The 18,419-nt window shown below is 36.9% G+C and overlaps 2 protein-coding genes across 2 annotated transcripts; one reads left to right on the top strand and one right to left on the bottom strand.

The window, feature by feature from the left end:
• The first annotated feature begins 51 nt into the window (after positions 1-51).
• On the top strand, positions 52-8,930 carry LOC105312145 (ankyrin-3-like). The gene is made up of 20 exons (XM_011404554.2): positions 52-271; positions 328-490; positions 746-1,267; positions 1,522-1,817; positions 2,317-2,480; positions 2,855-3,041; positions 3,479-3,661; positions 3,737-3,909; positions 3,957-4,051; positions 5,872-5,921; positions 5,978-6,079; positions 6,173-6,226; positions 6,284-6,429; positions 6,496-6,619; positions 6,899-7,009; positions 7,094-7,248; positions 7,582-7,789; positions 7,857-7,973; positions 8,179-8,358; positions 8,707-8,930. Exons 1-20 carry the CDS (start codon positions 152-154, stop codon positions 8,791-8,793), a joined length of 3,237 nt encoding a protein of 1,078 aa, XP_011402856.2. The 5' UTR covers positions 52-151; the 3' UTR covers positions 8,794-8,930.
• Positions 8,931-9,031: 101 nt separating this feature from the next.
• LOC105312144 (KAT8 regulatory NSL complex subunit 1-like) lies at positions 9,032-18,380 on the bottom strand. The gene is made up of 7 exons (XM_011404553.2): positions 16,977-18,380; positions 14,040-14,635; positions 13,410-13,598; positions 13,233-13,304; positions 12,339-12,724; positions 10,848-11,085; positions 9,032-9,754 (listed from the first exon to the last, which is right to left on the bottom strand). Exons 1-7 carry the CDS (start codon positions 17,903-17,905, stop codon positions 9,444-9,446), a joined length of 2,721 nt encoding a protein of 906 aa, XP_011402855.1. The 5' UTR covers positions 17,906-18,380; the 3' UTR covers positions 9,032-9,443.
• Positions 18,381-18,419: the final 39 nt, after the last annotated feature.

Raw genomic sequence — 18,419 nt, 5'->3', positions numbered from 1 at the left:
ATAAATCAACACTTGCAATTATTATTAGCAGTTTGCTGTTTTAGCCCTTCTTCTCTTTCTCAAGTTCAATTTAGTCTACCAGCACATTCAGCTTCCTTGCAATCACTAATATAACTCCAGTCTTCATTGCAGAGGAGCAATCTGCTTCATCATGTTAGGCAGGAGAACTCAAAGTCTGGGACAAAACGCTCTAAAATCACAGTTGAGCATAGCCCAGCAGAGGATAGCATCTCTGGAAGGATACATTCAAAACAGAGAAAGAGAATTTCAGGTGTATACTGATAATAAATAAATTAATATTATACGGTCATTTTAATTACTATATAGAGTACAGCATCACGTTCACAGCATGTAAGTACAGTGAGTGGAGCAGTGTCTCCTGTAATGCAGGGAAGGACTAGGAGGAGGAGAATGGGACGGACTCATGCAAATGTTCTCCTCTCTACAAGAAGCATTGACTCAATTGATGAGGAACATGAGAGGAATGACGGTACTTTAATATAATTATTAATTCAGAATGAGTCCAACTATCATCATCATGGTACTCTGTCAACTATGGCAGCATTATTGTTTATTTTTACCTCAAAAATATCGCAAAAATAAACACTGTCTTCCTAACTATTAATAGTACTTGCTTTTATTAATAGTACTTGTTCTATTAATAGTACCTGTTCTATTAATAGTACCTGTTCTATTAATAGTACTTGTTTCTATTAGTAGTACTAGTACTTCTTTCTATTAACAGATTCTCTGTCTGTTCCTTTGGGTGAATTTGTTTCCCTTAAAATCATTAATGCTATCTCTAAAGATGAGGACATGCCTACTCCATTTGTTGTACGTCGGTTGATAGGACGTGTTTATCACATTGGTCCAGAGGGTGTTGTAATTGGCACCTCTCCCTCTCCCTCCTCCTCTCGTGTTTCTTTACCTGCCGAGTCTCAAATGGAGAGAGAACACTTTACACTGAAATCAGCACCTCCTGACTCAAATGGAAAATTTATTTTAAAAGATTTAACTAATAAATCTGGTCTTTCTATTGATCACGTGACCAATCACACGACTACCATTGAGGAGGGAGTATTGCTACACTCTGGTATTTGTTTCACCACTGGTATCATTGTATGGGAGGTTACTGCCCTACCAAAGGACATTGAACTAACTGCTAAACTATTCAATTTAACAGAACTGAGGGATGTGATGGGACTCAAACAAATGATAGACGCAATGGAGCCTCCTACTAATACAATACCCTCACTTACCATAACTGGTTAGTATTACATTAGTATTAGTATTACATTAGTATTACATTACATTAGTATTACATTAGTATTAGTATTACATTATTCTTATTATGCTTTGCTTTGTATGCTAGCTGCATCTAGTGCAATCATAATCAGTGATCAATGCTTAGCTCACCTTTTAAATGTCTTACATTAGTCTAGTATAATAATTATTGTTACCTGCATATTCATTGAATTGCTGTTATACAGATACATTGTATTTATATTCTATTATGAATAGGAGCTGAGGATACAACTCCAATTGATGTATCTTTTACAATATTTAACCCTGTGACCCCTCTGACGTCGTTCGACATCAACACAGAATACAAGGCTCCTTCGTATGAGGAAGACGAGAAATACAATAATTTATTCTCAGCGTCATCTCAGAAACCCTTTCAACTGGGCGGAGCCTTATTGGCCCGTCAGTCAGTCCCTGTATCAGTGGGTCACCACAGACCTTGTTTAATGCTTCACATTGCTATTGATAACGATGATGAGGATATGACCAGATACTTACTGTCAAGAGGAGCCAATGTAAGCTAAATATGTTCAACTCTAACGGTTTTGCAATTAAAAAGTTTTTATCTGGGTACTTTTTGTGGACAGATGCATATTACACATGTACAATGTACATGTACTGCAATTTTTGAGATTAAATAATTGTCATTAACATTAATTCACAAGCAGGGTTATATAACCCATCCAAAAATTGTTTTATCAAAAGATTACTATACAACAGCCCAAAGTTAGGCTCTACCTCTATATGCAGTGTTATTTGTAAAAGCTATCGTGGGTTGCATGACTGTGGCTAACATTTTGTGTACTTATATAAACTGTAATGCATAATTATGAGCATGTGCAGCAATTTCAATTGTGAATCAGCAAAATGAAATTAAAGCACTGTAATAGTGTACATCATTTATATATGAGTATACATGTAGTCCAGTATTCATCCATTTCCTATGGAGTATTACAGTGTTATTACTTAATAGTACATTTATCATGTACAAGTGATTTTCATTTGTTACTGTAGGTTAATAAACCTGGTGGTGAGCTAGGATACACAGCAGTCCATTATGCTGCTTTGCGTAACAATGACAAGATAATGTCACTATTGTTACAGTATGGTGGGGATATGGAGATGAGGAATAACGAGCATTTGCCACCACTGGCCCTTACGACCAGCTACACTGTGAGGTAATGACTCCACTCTGTATGTCACCTATAGAGTAATAATAAAATATGATAATAATAATAAAAACTTCTCAGTGACACAAATAAAGGATTAAAAATAACAAGAGGATAATTCAGTAGCACTAGAGGTCCTAGTTGAACATGCTGAAACAGCCTTTAAGTGTTTAAGTTAATTTGGATTACAATTTTGAAGTTGTGAGCTGAATGTAGTGTATATTGCTTATGGTCTTAATGTTAAAGCAGAACTTTATAATATAAGTGACAGACCACCGACACAATCGAACAGATTGATAAACAATTCTTGCATTATTGAGATAACAGAATCAGCTTAAACAACTTTTTGCTCTACAAGTGAATGTTGTTTTTATCCCTTACAGGAAACTGATATTAAACTCTATATTGCTGTGTGCAGCTGCTGATGCTGGCGATATGCCAGAAGTGACACGCCTACTTTCAACCACGCCCACCAGCCCTAATGTACTGGGACTGAGACATAAAAATGCTCTGCACCTTTCATCAGCTAAAGGATACCCTGAAATAGTTGAGCTGCTAATAATGAATGGGGTAAGTACTATGCAAGATACCTTAATTATTGGCGAGGAATTGATACTGCTACTGTCGTATAGGGGTTTTATTTGAGGATAACAAATTTTGCAGATTTTTGAAAATTTGCAATATTAAATTCCTTGAAAATCAATTTAATATGGTACAAAATGACACAATAGTGGCAATTCAATTTCGTGAACTTCTGGATACAGCCAAGTAATTGCGAAAATTATTATCCTCAATAAAACTTGCTATTGATGGTTTTGTGAAGATATTGCCAATATATAAAACCCACAATCTTGTTTCAGTCTGAGCATACCAATGATATGTTGTACAAAGTTGCCAATACAAAATTTGCTAATTACTTTCCACAGACAAATTTGCCAAATATTACTCTCCTCACTAAAATATCATTATTGTATGATGTGTATATTATGACTATATCATGTGATTAGGTTGATGTTAACATGAGAGGTGGTACAAGGCAGCGTACTGCTCTACATTATGCTAGTAGCAACGGACATGCACCTATAGTCCAGCTGTTACTGAGTTCAGGTGCTCAAGAGTTTGTGAGAGACATAGGAGGATATACAGCTCTCAATCTTTGCCAGGGAGAAGCCTGTCATCTCCTACACTCTGTTAGTAATAAGAGAATACTCTAGCATGAGTTAATGTCATTATTTTATGTGTACATGTATATCATATTTTTGCAGAAGCCAATGTCTCTATGCATTGCTGTACAAAGTGGAGATGCTGATCGAGTTAGTAAATTATTAGAAGAGCTTCATGACAAAGAAGAGAAAGAGGATGAGGGGGAGGATATTATAAATCTAAGAAATGATCAGAATCATGCCCCACTGCATTTAGCATGCATAATAGGATCAATGTAAGTGAATGGGATTCTTATGCTCATTAACAGACTCTGCCTGATAGGGAGCTGGTTCAGTTGTTAGTGTCTTATGGTGCATCCATTGGTATTCACGGTGGCAGTGACGGCTGGACACCACTCTTCTATGCAGCTATAGCTGGTAAGACATTTTAATGATTTTATCATAATAATAATAATAAGAACCGAAATTGTTAGTATTATTATTATTATTAGTAGTAGTAGTAGTATTAAACTTATTATAACTATATTTGTAACTTAGTTTACAGTCCAGTTAATAATTTGCAGCCTCTAATTAATATCTTTATATTCCTTTGCGCGACAGTAGTAAAACTCGTATGACTCCCCATTATTGACAGCTTTCCATGGATACTTCCTAGCCAGCCTCTTCACATCCCTCTCGCCGGATGCATAGTCCTCTGTGTACCCAAAAGCGTGTGACCACTCGTGGATCAGTGTTGCCTCCATGCTACCCCCATCTCTACGACAGTACACAGGATCTTCAAAGAATAGGTCACAGAGGTAGACTATGTCAGAACCGTAGTAGGTGTATCCATACCAGTTAGGTTGGCAGTCAAATGGGCGTATGAAATAAGTGGCATTATAATAGTACAGTCCGTTCTCAATTGCCCAGTAGACCTCTTTTACTCTATAAGCTCTCCTCCTGCTGTATCTCCCAAACCATTTCCTGTAGAGTCGATCCCTTCTCACCCTGTCCAACGCATTGATTGATCCATCGCAGAGCTCCTTGTGGGCTTTTGTTGTGTTCTCCCTCTCTCCTTGCGTCCCTCCGATAAAGCCAGCACTAGAACAGGATTCCACGTGAACAATGTCTTCCTCTTTGACCTCTATTTCCTCTCTGAATTGATTTGGAGCAGAAAATGAGCTGACTCTTTCCAACTCAAGGGAAATGGATTTACTAAAGCTTATCTCCTTAAGCTCCATGTTGCGTATCTTGCTAATACCAGCCTCAAAGCTATATTTGGACAGGTAATGCAAGTTGCCGGTATATTCTATGCTGTAGCTGCCATCAAAAGAGAAGAAAAAAGCATCATTGACTTGTATGATTTTTTCAATGCTTTCTCCTGCCCTAATGAGTATAAAATCATCTTTTGTAGGAGGGCCTTGATACACGTAGCGTCCTTCATATGCGAGGGCATCGTCATTGAATTTGACTGCAATGAAAGGAGAGAGGAGTCCCTCAAGTGGGGTGTTACGCTTGAGGAGATAGAAGTCCTCCATAGCGAGGTTTTTAAACTGGAAAGAGCAAACTACTTGAGTAACGAATTGAGAGCAGCCCATATCAAGAGAGAGAGGCCATTCTCTAGAAATAGCAGAAAAATATATAGACACTAACAACTCTACTGAAAGCAATTTATGACTAATTTTAACATTTTCTTTTGAACTATTTTGCTGATACAGTAATATGTAATATGTATGGTAATATCAGTGGATTAAAGCACAAATTTTGCCTGCAATAGAGTTGCCCCGTATGGTGTGTGTGTGTGTGTGTGTAAATGCAGACATCAAGGCAAGCTAGGGAATGAACTACAAATACAGAATTATGAATTAGTTTAGATTTTACAGCATAGTGAACCTTGTCACTAGATTCAACTCACCCTAGTACATAGGTTATGCTAGCAATCAAATAGAGCAGTGAAATCATGGTCTTCATTATTATTATCATTGCCTCAAAGTGTTCCTTCCTTTCTTGATAGGTATTGAAGAATCTCCTGTTCCTTATATAGCATGATGGTTTGGTGTGCTATTTCATGCGAATTTTAACTAGGGTAGAGCTAGCTCACTTGTTACATTTAATGTGAAAGTATTGATAGTTGTATTACTATTGAAATCGCTGGCTGTCCGTTTGAATTACTACGACATACAAATTATTTTTAAATTTGATAATCACATGAGTATGTGATTTATTAAATTAGTAATAATAATTTATTTTTATTGTAGGTCATATCAATATTGTTCAGTTTTTATTGTCAGTGGGTGCTAACTGTGAGGTAAAATGTTTATTTGATTATTATTATTTTATTATGTTTTTTTGTTTTTATTTTAGGAAGCGGATAATGATGCCATCACTGTTAGAGAGAGGGTCCTTAAAGTCATTGAAGAAACTGAGGAATGTATGACACGTCTTAAACAAAGAAATAGATCAGAAGTATCCATCCTTCTACCTCTCTCTCCTTCTCTTTCCCTCTCTCTCTTTTGTCTTTCTTTTTGTTTTATTATATTTTCTTTTTTTAATTATTAGTCTGTGGTTGAGGCTAGTTTGTTTCCACGACGCTCAGTGAACATGCTAAGACAGGTGAGATAAAGCTTACATACAGTGTGTAATTCTTATTTTTATTTTATTTTATTTTAGGAGAGTGCTCCATCATGTTCTGTGGAGACGCTATTAGAATGGCAGGCCACTAAACTCAATAAGCTTCAGACGGTTTTGTCGCTGTTGACCACTCCCACCGAGAAACTGTTAGCTGCTCTGAATGACAAAAACCTTGACGAGTTCATGTAAATAAGATACTGTCTACTTAATATTTGGAAAAACAAATTATTATTATTATTGTTCTTTTTTAGTTCGTTGCTGCAGTCTGGTGTTGTGTCTCCTGATGTCTTGTTAGATGATGTTCCTGTCCTAGCTCAAGTCTGTGATGATGGCCTTTATGGATTTGCCAAGGCATTGCTTGATCACGGGGCTAAGGTAGGAGAATAAAATACAAAATAGGTTTTCAGTAGACTGAGCATAATGGAGAGATTTTAGCCCATGGTTTTTCCCACCTTCGCTTCAGTCTAAATTTTTTAGTTATCAATATTATTGAAAGCAGTAAATTTTCAGAAAAAGCAAAACTATAGTATGTTTTTTTTCCAAAAATTTTTGAGTTATGGGCATTTTTAGAAACGAGCCAATATTGGCTCTGAAATCACCCCTAATTTTTAGTACATTTTCTGATACACACTGATGTCCTTGTGCATTATTCAGGTATGTTTGAACGGATCGACAAGTCAAATACCAGTTCTAGCAGCTGCCAGTAATGGCAATGTGCCTCTACTGAAGCTCCTAATGGAGTATGGAGCTGACATTAACGCTAAAGTAAGGAAACACTGCACCTTTGTATTAAATAAACTTTCATCTTTATTTATTCATCATGTAATTCAACAATATCCATTATTACAGAGTACTGATACATTGAGCACTCCACTGCATGAAGCTGCAGCCATTAATAGTGCAGACACTGTCAAGTATCTGCTATCAATTGGAGCTGACAAAGGGAATACTAATCATGCTGGTGAACTGCCTTTTGATTGTACTAATGACCCAGAGATACGCAAGTAATCCATTAATGAAGTACTTATCACAACACGATAGTAACAATAACAATACTAATAGCTTATCTAGGAACACTGATATTATTTCTCAGCATGCATTAATTATCCAGTTATTCTATATGGCAGTAAATAAACTGCCTTTTGCCAAACCTACTAATATAGTACTCCTAAAAATCTATTAATAGAACTATATGTAGCAGCCTAAAAATCTATAAAAAGTAGTACATGTATCTATTACTCTATTAATAATACTTAATTTATCAATAGTACTTAATCTATTAAACTACTTAATAATGCATGTATTTGCTTTATTCAATCAATGTATTACACTTACAGGTTACTTGCTATTGGTAGTAACAGATTATTAGTAGCAGCAATGGAGGATGACACTGCTGCCATCACTGAGCTAATCAATGATGAAAGCATATCAGTAGACACAGAATTCTATCACAATGGCTACACAGCACTCCACCAGTCCTCTGATAATGGAAACAGTGACACTGTTAAGCTATTGATAAACCTTGGAGCTGACGTCAACAAAAAGGTACATATTATGATATGACTATTATTATTATTATTATTATTATTATTATTATTATTATTATTATTAGGGTGGTATGTTCTCTCAGTCCCCATTACATATTGCTAGTTGCATGAATCACATTGATATTGCTAAGATATTAATAGAGAATGGAGCTAAACTGGATATCAAAGATTCCGAAGGAAAGGTATCAGAATTAATGTACAGTAGTTGTAATATAACGTAGTAATTATATGCATAAATACATATATGCAATATAAGATATAGGATACGAGATATATGTATTGTGAGATAACTAATAATAGATTTTTTAATGTGAATTGGCTGGGTATGTGTAGATGACATGTATTGTACATATAAATTTGCATATAATGAATTTATTTCACGTCTAGGTTCCGTTTGAAGTGGCTACTACTAATCAGATGAGGAAGGTCTTAGTCGAGGCGAGGAAAGCTCCATCTCTCCTCTCTCCCCCTCCCTCCTCTCAGGACAGGAGCAGCTCCAATGGACAGTACTGTCTGATTTGTATGGATAATCCAATCAACACCATCATACTCCCTTGTGGGCATCAGGTATGAGTCAACAGCATCTACTACAGTAAATCTTTGTTATTACAAGCATCTTTAATTGTACGCAAGGTTTAGATGGATCTTCTACATTTATGTAAACTTGTAATCATTTACTTAATGGATTTTATTTGAGAGAAAGCTAGCCTTAATAAGCACTCTAACTACATGTAAATGATCAGAATCACCTCAAAATTTCTACAGCCCATGGAATGTTGTGTTGACTGCCAGCAATTACATATATTACATATTGCCAATAAAATGTAACTTATATAATGCATGAGATAATGATTGCGTGTGTGTGTGTGTGTGAACATGTATGGTTTAGAGTAATATTTAGTTTGTATTTTGTAGACATTTTGCAAAGAGTGTGTGACACAGATCACACAGTGTGCCTTGGATAGACAGCCCATCAGGGAGGTAGTCCCAATCTTCAGATAAGAACTGAATTAATATATAGCTGCACATTTATGAGTATTATCATAGCAGCAAAAAAATTGAAATATTATTTTTGCATTATTTTGTATGACTTTTTTTTATTTAAAAACTCTATTTTTTAACTGACATTCTATTTACAATTTTTTTGTGAAGAGACGTGTAGTAGAAAGGAGAGAGAGAGAGAGAGAAAGATTGATACAGATTATATATATATATATATATAATAGAGATTAAACAATGATAAATGGGGAAAGAGAAATATTATAGAAAGAAAAGAAAGAAGGGGGCTACGTAGCAAGTTGAATCATCAAACAAAAGGACAATGATATTCAACAACTTAACAGGTCACAATATTGGGTCACAATAATAATAATAATAATGTAATAATAATAATAATAATAATAATAATAATAATAATAAACAATGCTGTATAGTGTATAGGAGAGAGTGTGTTCTATGCCAATCAAAAAGATTCCAGTCCACAATGAAAAGGTAATGAAATGCAGTGTTACAATAGTCCAATAACACTGCAATAGTGTTACAAATGCAGTGTTAACTCTTCTACGATTATACAATAGCTGAGTCAGTAGGGTACAGAGATATAACAAACACGAATTGTATGAATCCTCTAGTTTTCTTTGTTACATGTGCTATTAAACAGCTGCTTGTTTCGGCTTTGATAACTTCAATATGATACCGGAAGATGAAGCAGTAGGGGGTTGATCTAAATGCTTCACGTGAGTAGTGGCCATCCACTGGGAGTTGGATAACGGACACTCATCCGTACCTTCTGATGCAATGGGGCTCGTTAGAAGAGGGGGCGGGGTTGAAGGGGCGTGGTTTGGTAGGGGAGAGGGCGAGGATGACATACGAGAGTAATCCAAGACAGGAACATATTGAATAACCTTTTTAATGAGAGGGGGCGGGACAGGTGCGGCTTTCGTAAGATAATCGAGGTCTTTACCTGTTGAGGGACATATTAGAGTAATCAGTGAAAGAACTTGTACTGTGTAATTAATTACTTAAAGGGATACTGTCGCCGTGTACGGATATCTGCGCACTTTTCGTAAAATTGATGACGAAATATGATTTTTGGTGACCAAAAATCATATTTCGTCAAAGAAAAATGGCAGAACTTATGCAAAGGTTCTTTGAGCGTTCATATTGGCATTCAGAAGAATGGAGAGAAAGTCCTGCTAAGTGAAGATGTCAAATAAAGGCCAGAGAAGAGCTCAGAAAGATATGGACTCCAGCAAACACAGCTACATGGTCAAACTCACCTGTCAAAAAGACACTAGCCTTTTACGGATGGCAAACTTGATGAAGAAAAATGCAGTTAAGTACTTACCTCTTAGTTTGGTGAAGATGAACAAAAAGCATCATTTGTTGAAGTATCAGAGCTCCAGAAGCAAGAATCAGAGCATAAACTGTTGTTATATTACAAGATATAAACCCGCAGCCATTTTTTGTTTATAAACCTTCCGTGTACTAAAGCCATGCAGCTCTTCCGTAAACTGCGCCAGTATCCCTTTAATTATACTTGTAAGCACACTGTTCACATTATTGTTTATACATGCACAGGTTATTCTAATCTTTACATGTATAGTGTTATAGTCTTAATTCTGAACTACGTGTATTCTCAATTGCTCCATTCTCCTCTCTTCTTACACTAGTCTTTGTGACTCTAGAACACTCTAATGCTAGACTATAATAAATTGAACAATAAGTCTGTCTATATATATCTCTCTCTTTTAAATATCTGTCTCTCTCTCCCTCTTGTGTACCACATAGCGCAAAATTTTCAAGGGCTGTAAATTTCGTGAGTTTGCCTTAAAATCTATTTTGCAGATTTAATTTTTGCAAATTTATGCCATCTGCCATCTTGTGCCAAAATAATTAAGTAATTTCCGTGAATCTTCAAAAAAATCGTGAAATTTACAGCCCTCAATAATTTTACGCTACACGGTATTTCACTTATTCAATTGGTCCTGATTAAAGATAGACTACTTAGTAAGCTGTCAAGTGTTCAAGCTATATCTACATAAACTCATCATTACCAGCTAGTGGGAACTTCCGTGGGGACCATGGGGGGACTTGAGGTACTCTCTCGACCCTCTCTACAGGAGGAGGAGGAGTGCTGGGAAAGGAAGGAGAGAGGGAGCCAGAGTCAGGGGTAGACGAGAGTTGGGACGGACGTGGTCTTTTACGATTGCCTGTGACAAAATTGAGGTAGCGGTTACGCTCTTTGGCTTCACACCTGTCGTGCCTTATAGCGAATACAGCATCAGAATCATCCTATAATGATAAATGAAATGAGTAAATACATTTATTGAGTATTGGTCTAAAATAACAGTGGTCAAGCAAGGATATTTTTATGCCTTTACAAGGATGGATACTTCATTTTTGTATTGTTATGAACAGCTTCCACAGGCATCTGTCAGTATCAAATCAATTTATAAATTTGTTCCAAAATTTAACAAAACATCCTATATTATATAGTACACATTGGCCAAACTGGTCAATCAAAAATGACTAAGAGAGAATTTCCATTTTTATAATTTTATTTGATGCATATACAAAATTTAACAAAACGCTTTATATTATAGTACACATTGGCCAAATTGGCCAATAGTACAGGGTCATTGGCCAAATTTCATCAAAAATGACTAAGGGGGAATTTTCCATTTTTATAATTTTATTTGATGCATATGCCTGTATTTGTGTTGCGCAGAAAGTTTCAGCTCATTTCAATCAAAATTGGATTTGTAATGAATTCTTAAAGTGGCTCAAAAATCAGGCCAAAGTTCCTGTACTATAGTACAGGGACTTTGGCCAAATTTCACCAAAAATGGCTACAAGAGAATTCTCCATTTTTATAATTTTTTCTGATGCATATACACATTTTTATGTTGTGTAGCAAGTTTGAGCTGATTCTGATCAAAATTGGATTTTTTACAAATTTTTAAAGTTACTCTAAAATCCAGCCAAAGACCATGTACCATAGTACAGGGTCATCAGCCAAATTTTGCCAAAAATGACTAGGAGAGAATTCTCCATTTTAATAATTTTTTCTGATACATATAAGTTATGTCGCAAGTTTGAGCTGATTCCGATCAAAATTGGATTTTTTACGAATTTTTAAAGTTACTCTAAAATCCGGCCAAAGTCCCTGTATATACATGTACTTATGCTGTGTATGAAGTTTTAACTGATTCCAATCAAAATTAGATTTTTATGAATTTTTTTCTGATGCATATACATGTACTGCAGCTATGTTGTGAAGAACTTTGAGTTGATTCTGATCAAAATTGGGTTTTCTATAACTTTTTAAAGTTAATTGCTCAAAAATATGGCCAACAAAACTGTACAATATAAATGCCGTAGGGCGCCTTTTTTTGAGGGCTGTAAATTGCACAATTTTCTTTGAAGATTCACGAAATTTACAGCCCTAAAAAAGGTGAACAACGTACGGTATATGGTACAAATAATTTAATCAAATAAAACAATTAGCAGCCACATATTTGTGATTATATAGAAGCATAGCTTACCTCCTCATCGCTCTCAATCTCATTGTCACAGTTCACGGTCTCCTTGTCACCATTTTGTTGAACACTCTCTCCACCATTCCTCACAACGCCATTCTCCTTCACTCCTTCAGCCTTCTGCTCAGTCTCCATGTGCTCTCCGTTAGGTAGAGGAGGCAGGGGATGAGCTGGATGCGATGACACTTTACGCCACTTTGGAGTTATAATCTCCTTGTACTCGAGTTTCTCAAGCCTCGTAGTAGTGGATAGGATGGAGTAAGGTATGACTATGTTATTGATGTCGTATTGGGGTGTGGTCACGCCTTTCTTTTTCTTCATTAGTGAGGTGGGCGTGACAGGATGGGAGGAGTCATCAAACGAATTGGCACTGTGTCTCTTTCGTGGTATACCTGTAATGTAAGCATAAGTACATGAATAAACAGTCATAAATCATAAAAATAAACAAATGAAGATAGTGTTTTATGAGAGAGAAACAGAGAGAGAGAGGGAGGAAGGGAGAGAGGGGAGGGAGAGAGGGAGGAAGGGAGAGAGAGAAAGAAAAAAAAAAAGAGAGAGAGAAAGAGAGAGAGAGAGAGAGAGAGAGAGAGAGAGGACATAAAGAACAGAAGGGCCCTACAACATGACCACATATACAAACTGAGTGACCACAATAAATCCTTTTATGATGATGATGATGGGAAGAATCTCATAGTATCCCCACAGACAAACATACAACAATACACACACTGACATTACCAACCAGCCCACAAACCCACTCATTCTCAGCACTAAAAATTATGTTTTCCCCAATAAAATTGTAAAGTGAACCTGAAACACAACATTTAGAATGTACAGTGTATATGCATATACTGATACACATGAATGGGTAATGTATCTAAGCAGCTACATGTAGCTGACCTTTCTCTCCAATAGAAGAGGACACATCAAGGGGAGAAGGAGAGGGAGAGAAAGACTTGCTCCTTTCTAATCCTTCAAAGAAAAATACCAATAAAATAGGCAAATATTAATAATATTAAAAATGAGCAAGCAAAGAGAGAGAGAAGGAGAGAGAGTGAAATAAATTGATTAACATACTCAGTAATGAATGATTGATGGTAGCAGCATGATCAAACAGATTAGTAACGGTACTACAGCTATTAGAAGCAGCTGTTGTAGTGGCTGCAGCTGATACTTTACGCTTCTTAGGTAGTGGAAGAGAAGCATATGAATGCTCTTGAAGGACTTGATGTAATGACGAATCCAACCAGACATTAGACGGCACATCTATAGTAATAATAATTGAATTAAATAATTAAATAAAAGTAATAATTTATTTGTATGGACAGGTGGGTTTTCATATTCAATTTAATGAAAATAAAATAAATAAAAAATACATACAAACACAACTGTATATAATGTAGTCATTGAAATACTGTACAAGGATGTACTACATCAGCCATGTTGTTACAAGAGGGAATTGCATAGCTAAAGAAGCTAAAATTACACTATATTTAAGATCAAAAGTGACCCAATCAGAAAGTGGAGTGTATAATTACTGAAATTCTAATTGCTGGCTTTAACATGTACATGCAGCAAAGCTAACTACATGTAACTATTACATAATCAAAAATATGTGTAAACTGGCACTCTCTCCTACACAGATTATCATTCTTTCCTTTTCCTTCATTCTCTCTCTCTTCCCTTTCTCTCTCTCTTTTCCTTTACCTCCTTCCTGTGAGAGATGAGGATGGTAAGACTCATCAACGGTAGAACAGCCTGACCTCTTCCCCTTTCTCCTCTCCTGTCTCTTTTCTTTCATTCTCACAAGCTTCCTCTTAGGCGCCCGGTGAGTTCCACGGGTCCTAGCTGAGACCTGATTCGCCTCATCCATGACAAGAACAGGGAACGAACACCCGACAAGATCCCCAACTTGAAGAGGATGACTCATCATTAATGACTGGTTTGAGAGCAACATCTGACGAAACTGACACGAACACGTGACACCCCCGTTCACTTTACCCCCGAGTGGCGGCTTGGAGAGAAGCGTCGAGCCGTTGCCTCGCTGGGGGGGCTGCCCCCCTGAGACCTTATGATCGCTGTGGCCATTTTGTAACCCGCAGACACAGTTGGGAAGATTGAGGGGAGAGGGAGGTGGGTTATGGGGCGTGAGTTGTACTGTCTCCTTTGGGTCCTGTGTTTGTATCCTCGAGTCCAACTGATAAAGTTTTTGATTCAGAGTCAATATCTGGTGACAGAGCCAGGCCCACCTGGCACCTAACTGGGCTCTGTCCTTCTCCCATCTTTGCTTGACGGCAAGTTTCCTGTCAATATAAGGAAGGGGATTAGTAGTAAATATGAAATACATACATGTAGTTAATACAATGATAATAGTAAGAAATATTTTAATGATACTGATGTCATAAGATGTTATTAAATAAATTAATGACATTAAAATAATAAACAATGGTAACTGGATAGTAATAATAATAATAATGTTCGTAGTAGCAATAAATAATAATTAATAATAAAATACATACACAAAGAAAGACATAACTCCCACTCTAACAAAAAACACATTCTCTTGCTGTATACCATTACACGCATACACACACACAAATCTCTAAGTGTACAGGCAATGTACATGTATGTACTTATTATTAATAGTGATTATACATACAGACAATATGTACATATACTAATCAAGTATCGAGTTTGACACGTTGATAAAATATCCCAAGAATTTATAACACAAGTACGGTACAATGCTTTCTGCTAATGGCCACAGTGTTATCAACTATTACGGTCTAGTGTACCAGAATTGTACAAAGACATAAAGTTCAAATCCAATATAGTATAATGCTACAGGTATCAATGTTAGGGGGCAAGCCCATTAGTTTATTAAAGAGCAATAAACCAGCCACTACTGTTTTGATTGAGCTACATGTACTCATAGTGGTTGAGAAGGATAACAACTGCCAATATGATGAGATAAAATAATCATCATACACCATTGATTATCAACTCAGAGCTTTCATGATGTCGACACATTATGACTTCAACTTAGTACTTGAACAGATTCAAGTTAACAAAATTACACTGATGCACGCAATACAAAGCAATACAAAACTACAAAACGGCACATTTTCTACACGATATATGAGTAATATGTGACAGAGACAACTTACAGCTGCTAATTACAAATGTACTATACATGGATGTGCATTAAAAGGCAATGAATTATGATAGGTTGATGTGGTATGAAGTAGATATAATCACGATCCAATAAAATATATATCCTTTTATAAACTAGACCCCCTGCTTAGACATAGACACTGTAGTGCCTAGTCTTCCTTCCTTTCTGACATAAATAAATATAAATATACAACCAACAGCCTCTATAATAGTCAATTACAAGATGGACAAGATTAAAAACAGAGCCAACCACTAATAACAACAAGCCATTACATGTACACACACGCATGTATGTGTACATGCATACACTACACCATTAATATGTACACAAAATATACCCTAAAGAATCCTTACGTAGAACAAGGATACACAACCTACTAGTGTCTATTGGAGCTATAACATACACTGTATAATAATTATAGTAATTGTAATCATGTGACCTATGAAACAAATTATGTGTATATGTGCATTAGTTAGTGACGTGGCAGTGTAGAGAAAAGCTAGAAGCCAATAAAAGACACTCATGAATAAATTCAGATTGCATCATCACCACCCATGTATATATATTAGTACATCTTACATAATGCATATACTGGTACACCCATATATACATACCTGTACATAGTCTATATCCATAGAGAATTAATAATCAAGGTGATCATTAAATGTTATGTATAAATATAATAACACGACCCTCAAGAATTTAAACAAAATATTCCAAAAGACTTACTGCCAAATTCATCTCAATAAACAATGTACCAGTGCAGAGAATGCATGTGTGTGTGTGTGTGTGTGTGTGTGTGTGTGTGAAATTAAAAATAAAATATAATAAGATTGTAACTAGGGGCACAGCAGCTGTTTGAGAAAGTAAATGTGGTCAGGCACAAAAAAACATTTCAAAAACAGCTTCACAACCCACTCCATCTCTTTCTCTAATGATTTCCTCCCTCCCTCTCTCTCTCTAGCAGTAAATGACATACACAATAGAGGTGGCAATATGTAAGGGAGTGGGACCCCACTTAACACATGAAGACAACAAACACGTATTATTGGTACCCTTAACTATAAAATTGAGACATTATGCTACTGGTTACTAAAAAGTGTGTTGCATAGCAATATAAGAATTAAACTAGTGCTGTGTTATTTATAAAGGATATACCTTTTAGTAAGGTCTGCTTAATACATTAACATGTATACATGCACCCTCAACTAAGTGGAGTGGAGAGAGAGAGTAATATGTACACATACATTTATAACTATACCACCACTCCTTAAAGACAGAAAGAAAGATATGTTTGTGTACATGTACCACAATTCACACAAGCTCATGCTTCAGTTAGTAAGGTAATACATTGTAATAGATATCAAAGCTGGTGTCCATTGTAAAAGATGTAAACACACTTCCAATAATAGGTACAGCTAAAATTTCAAGGGATAAGAAGAGGGAGAGAAGGACATGCATTACCATACCTTATATATCTATCATTTTTGCTCTTTGTCTTTCCATTTCTAGGCAGAGCCTCCATTTCTTCTTCCTCATCAGAACTGGTGTCAGTTGCTTCTTCATCGATGAGCGACTCTAAACAATGGAGGTGTTGCTGTAGGGCAGAAGAGACTTTACCATTCGAAGGAAGGGAAGGAGGAGGAGCCAGTAAAGATCCATTGCTACTACTATCAATGCTAGAATTGAAACTGGTATTGCTGGAACCGTCAACAGTTAGCAATAGAGGAGTAACCTCTTCTTCAACTTCGGGTCCTTTCTTATGAGAGATTAGTTCGTTAAGGGTGTGGGCGTGACTCATACGCAACTGAGAGGATCTAAGAGTCTTAAGGGAAGCTCTTACTCTATTCTCAAGACCTGACTGGGCACTAGAGAGACGAGAGGACCTAGTGTCTATGACAGAGCAGCAGTGTCTTTTGATAAAGTTCTGTACTTGACCATCTCTCCCGATTGATGAAGACAAGATCTGGTTGTTATCAAGTCCATTATTATTAGTAGTATTTGATGGTGTAGCCTCAGTCTTCATGTTCTTGGTCATCGAGCTACGATGAAGATGACTGTTGTTCAGCTTGTGTTGGCCTGCCATACCTCCTCCTCCCTCGCCGCGGGACGTTTCCCCTCCTCCCATTAGTACCCCTCCCTTGAGAGTACCCACAATTGTCCCCCCTCCTCCTGGCGGCTGGTTTAAAGTCTTTGATAAAGATGCTAGTCTGCTCAGAGTCAAAATGTCAGTGTTGGTTGATCCAATGCTGTTATTGTTATTAGCTGGTAGATTGGTGCCATTTATTGATGGCACCACGACAACTTTATCTTGATGTCTATCACTGGTGCCTGACTGTATGACTGATGAAGGAAGACCTGAAGATACTACTCCATTGACACGATGGAGAGCTTGCATGACAGTCAGAGAAGAGAGAGAGAGAGATGAGTAAACAACACCGGGGCCAGAAGATAAGGCTTAAGAGTAGCTTTAGAGGGCGGCCGCTCGGTATTTGACAGAGTAGCCTTTTAAGCTTCAGAATAAAGTCCAAGTTGAGTTAAAAGAAGTCTCCCCGATCCAGTAGCGATGGGTATAGTGTAGTTTAGGCCTCTGTCGGCGGGGGAAGAGAGGATAAACAAGTGTACCGGATTGCGCGCCAGGTGCTCCCGCGGGTTACTCGGTTACACGATGAGAATGGTGAGAGTACAGCGGTAGACTTTGAACTCTTCTTATTTGGAAGGGAAGGGAACAGAGAAGGAGTAGAGAACACAACTAGTAGGAGCTATAGGTTTGATGTAAGAAGCCGCTGTATCTCGGTTCAGCCATGTGCTCCATACACAGGTCATGAAGGAACCGAACACATAGCTGTGGGGGCCAGGGTAATGGAATTACCATATATGGTCACAGGGCTCCACCCTACACGTGACACTGA

This window comes from Amphimedon queenslandica, unplaced genomic scaffold, assembly GCF_000090795.2.
Source record: "Amphimedon queenslandica unplaced genomic scaffold, v1.1 AMPQUscaffold_13470, whole genome shotgun sequence".
NCBI classification, from domain to species: Eukaryota; Metazoa; Porifera; class Demospongiae; order Haplosclerida; family Niphatidae; genus Amphimedon; species Amphimedon queenslandica.
The sequence above is the reverse complement of the archived record's forward strand: the minus strand, read 5'-3'. Positions and strand labels throughout refer to the sequence as shown.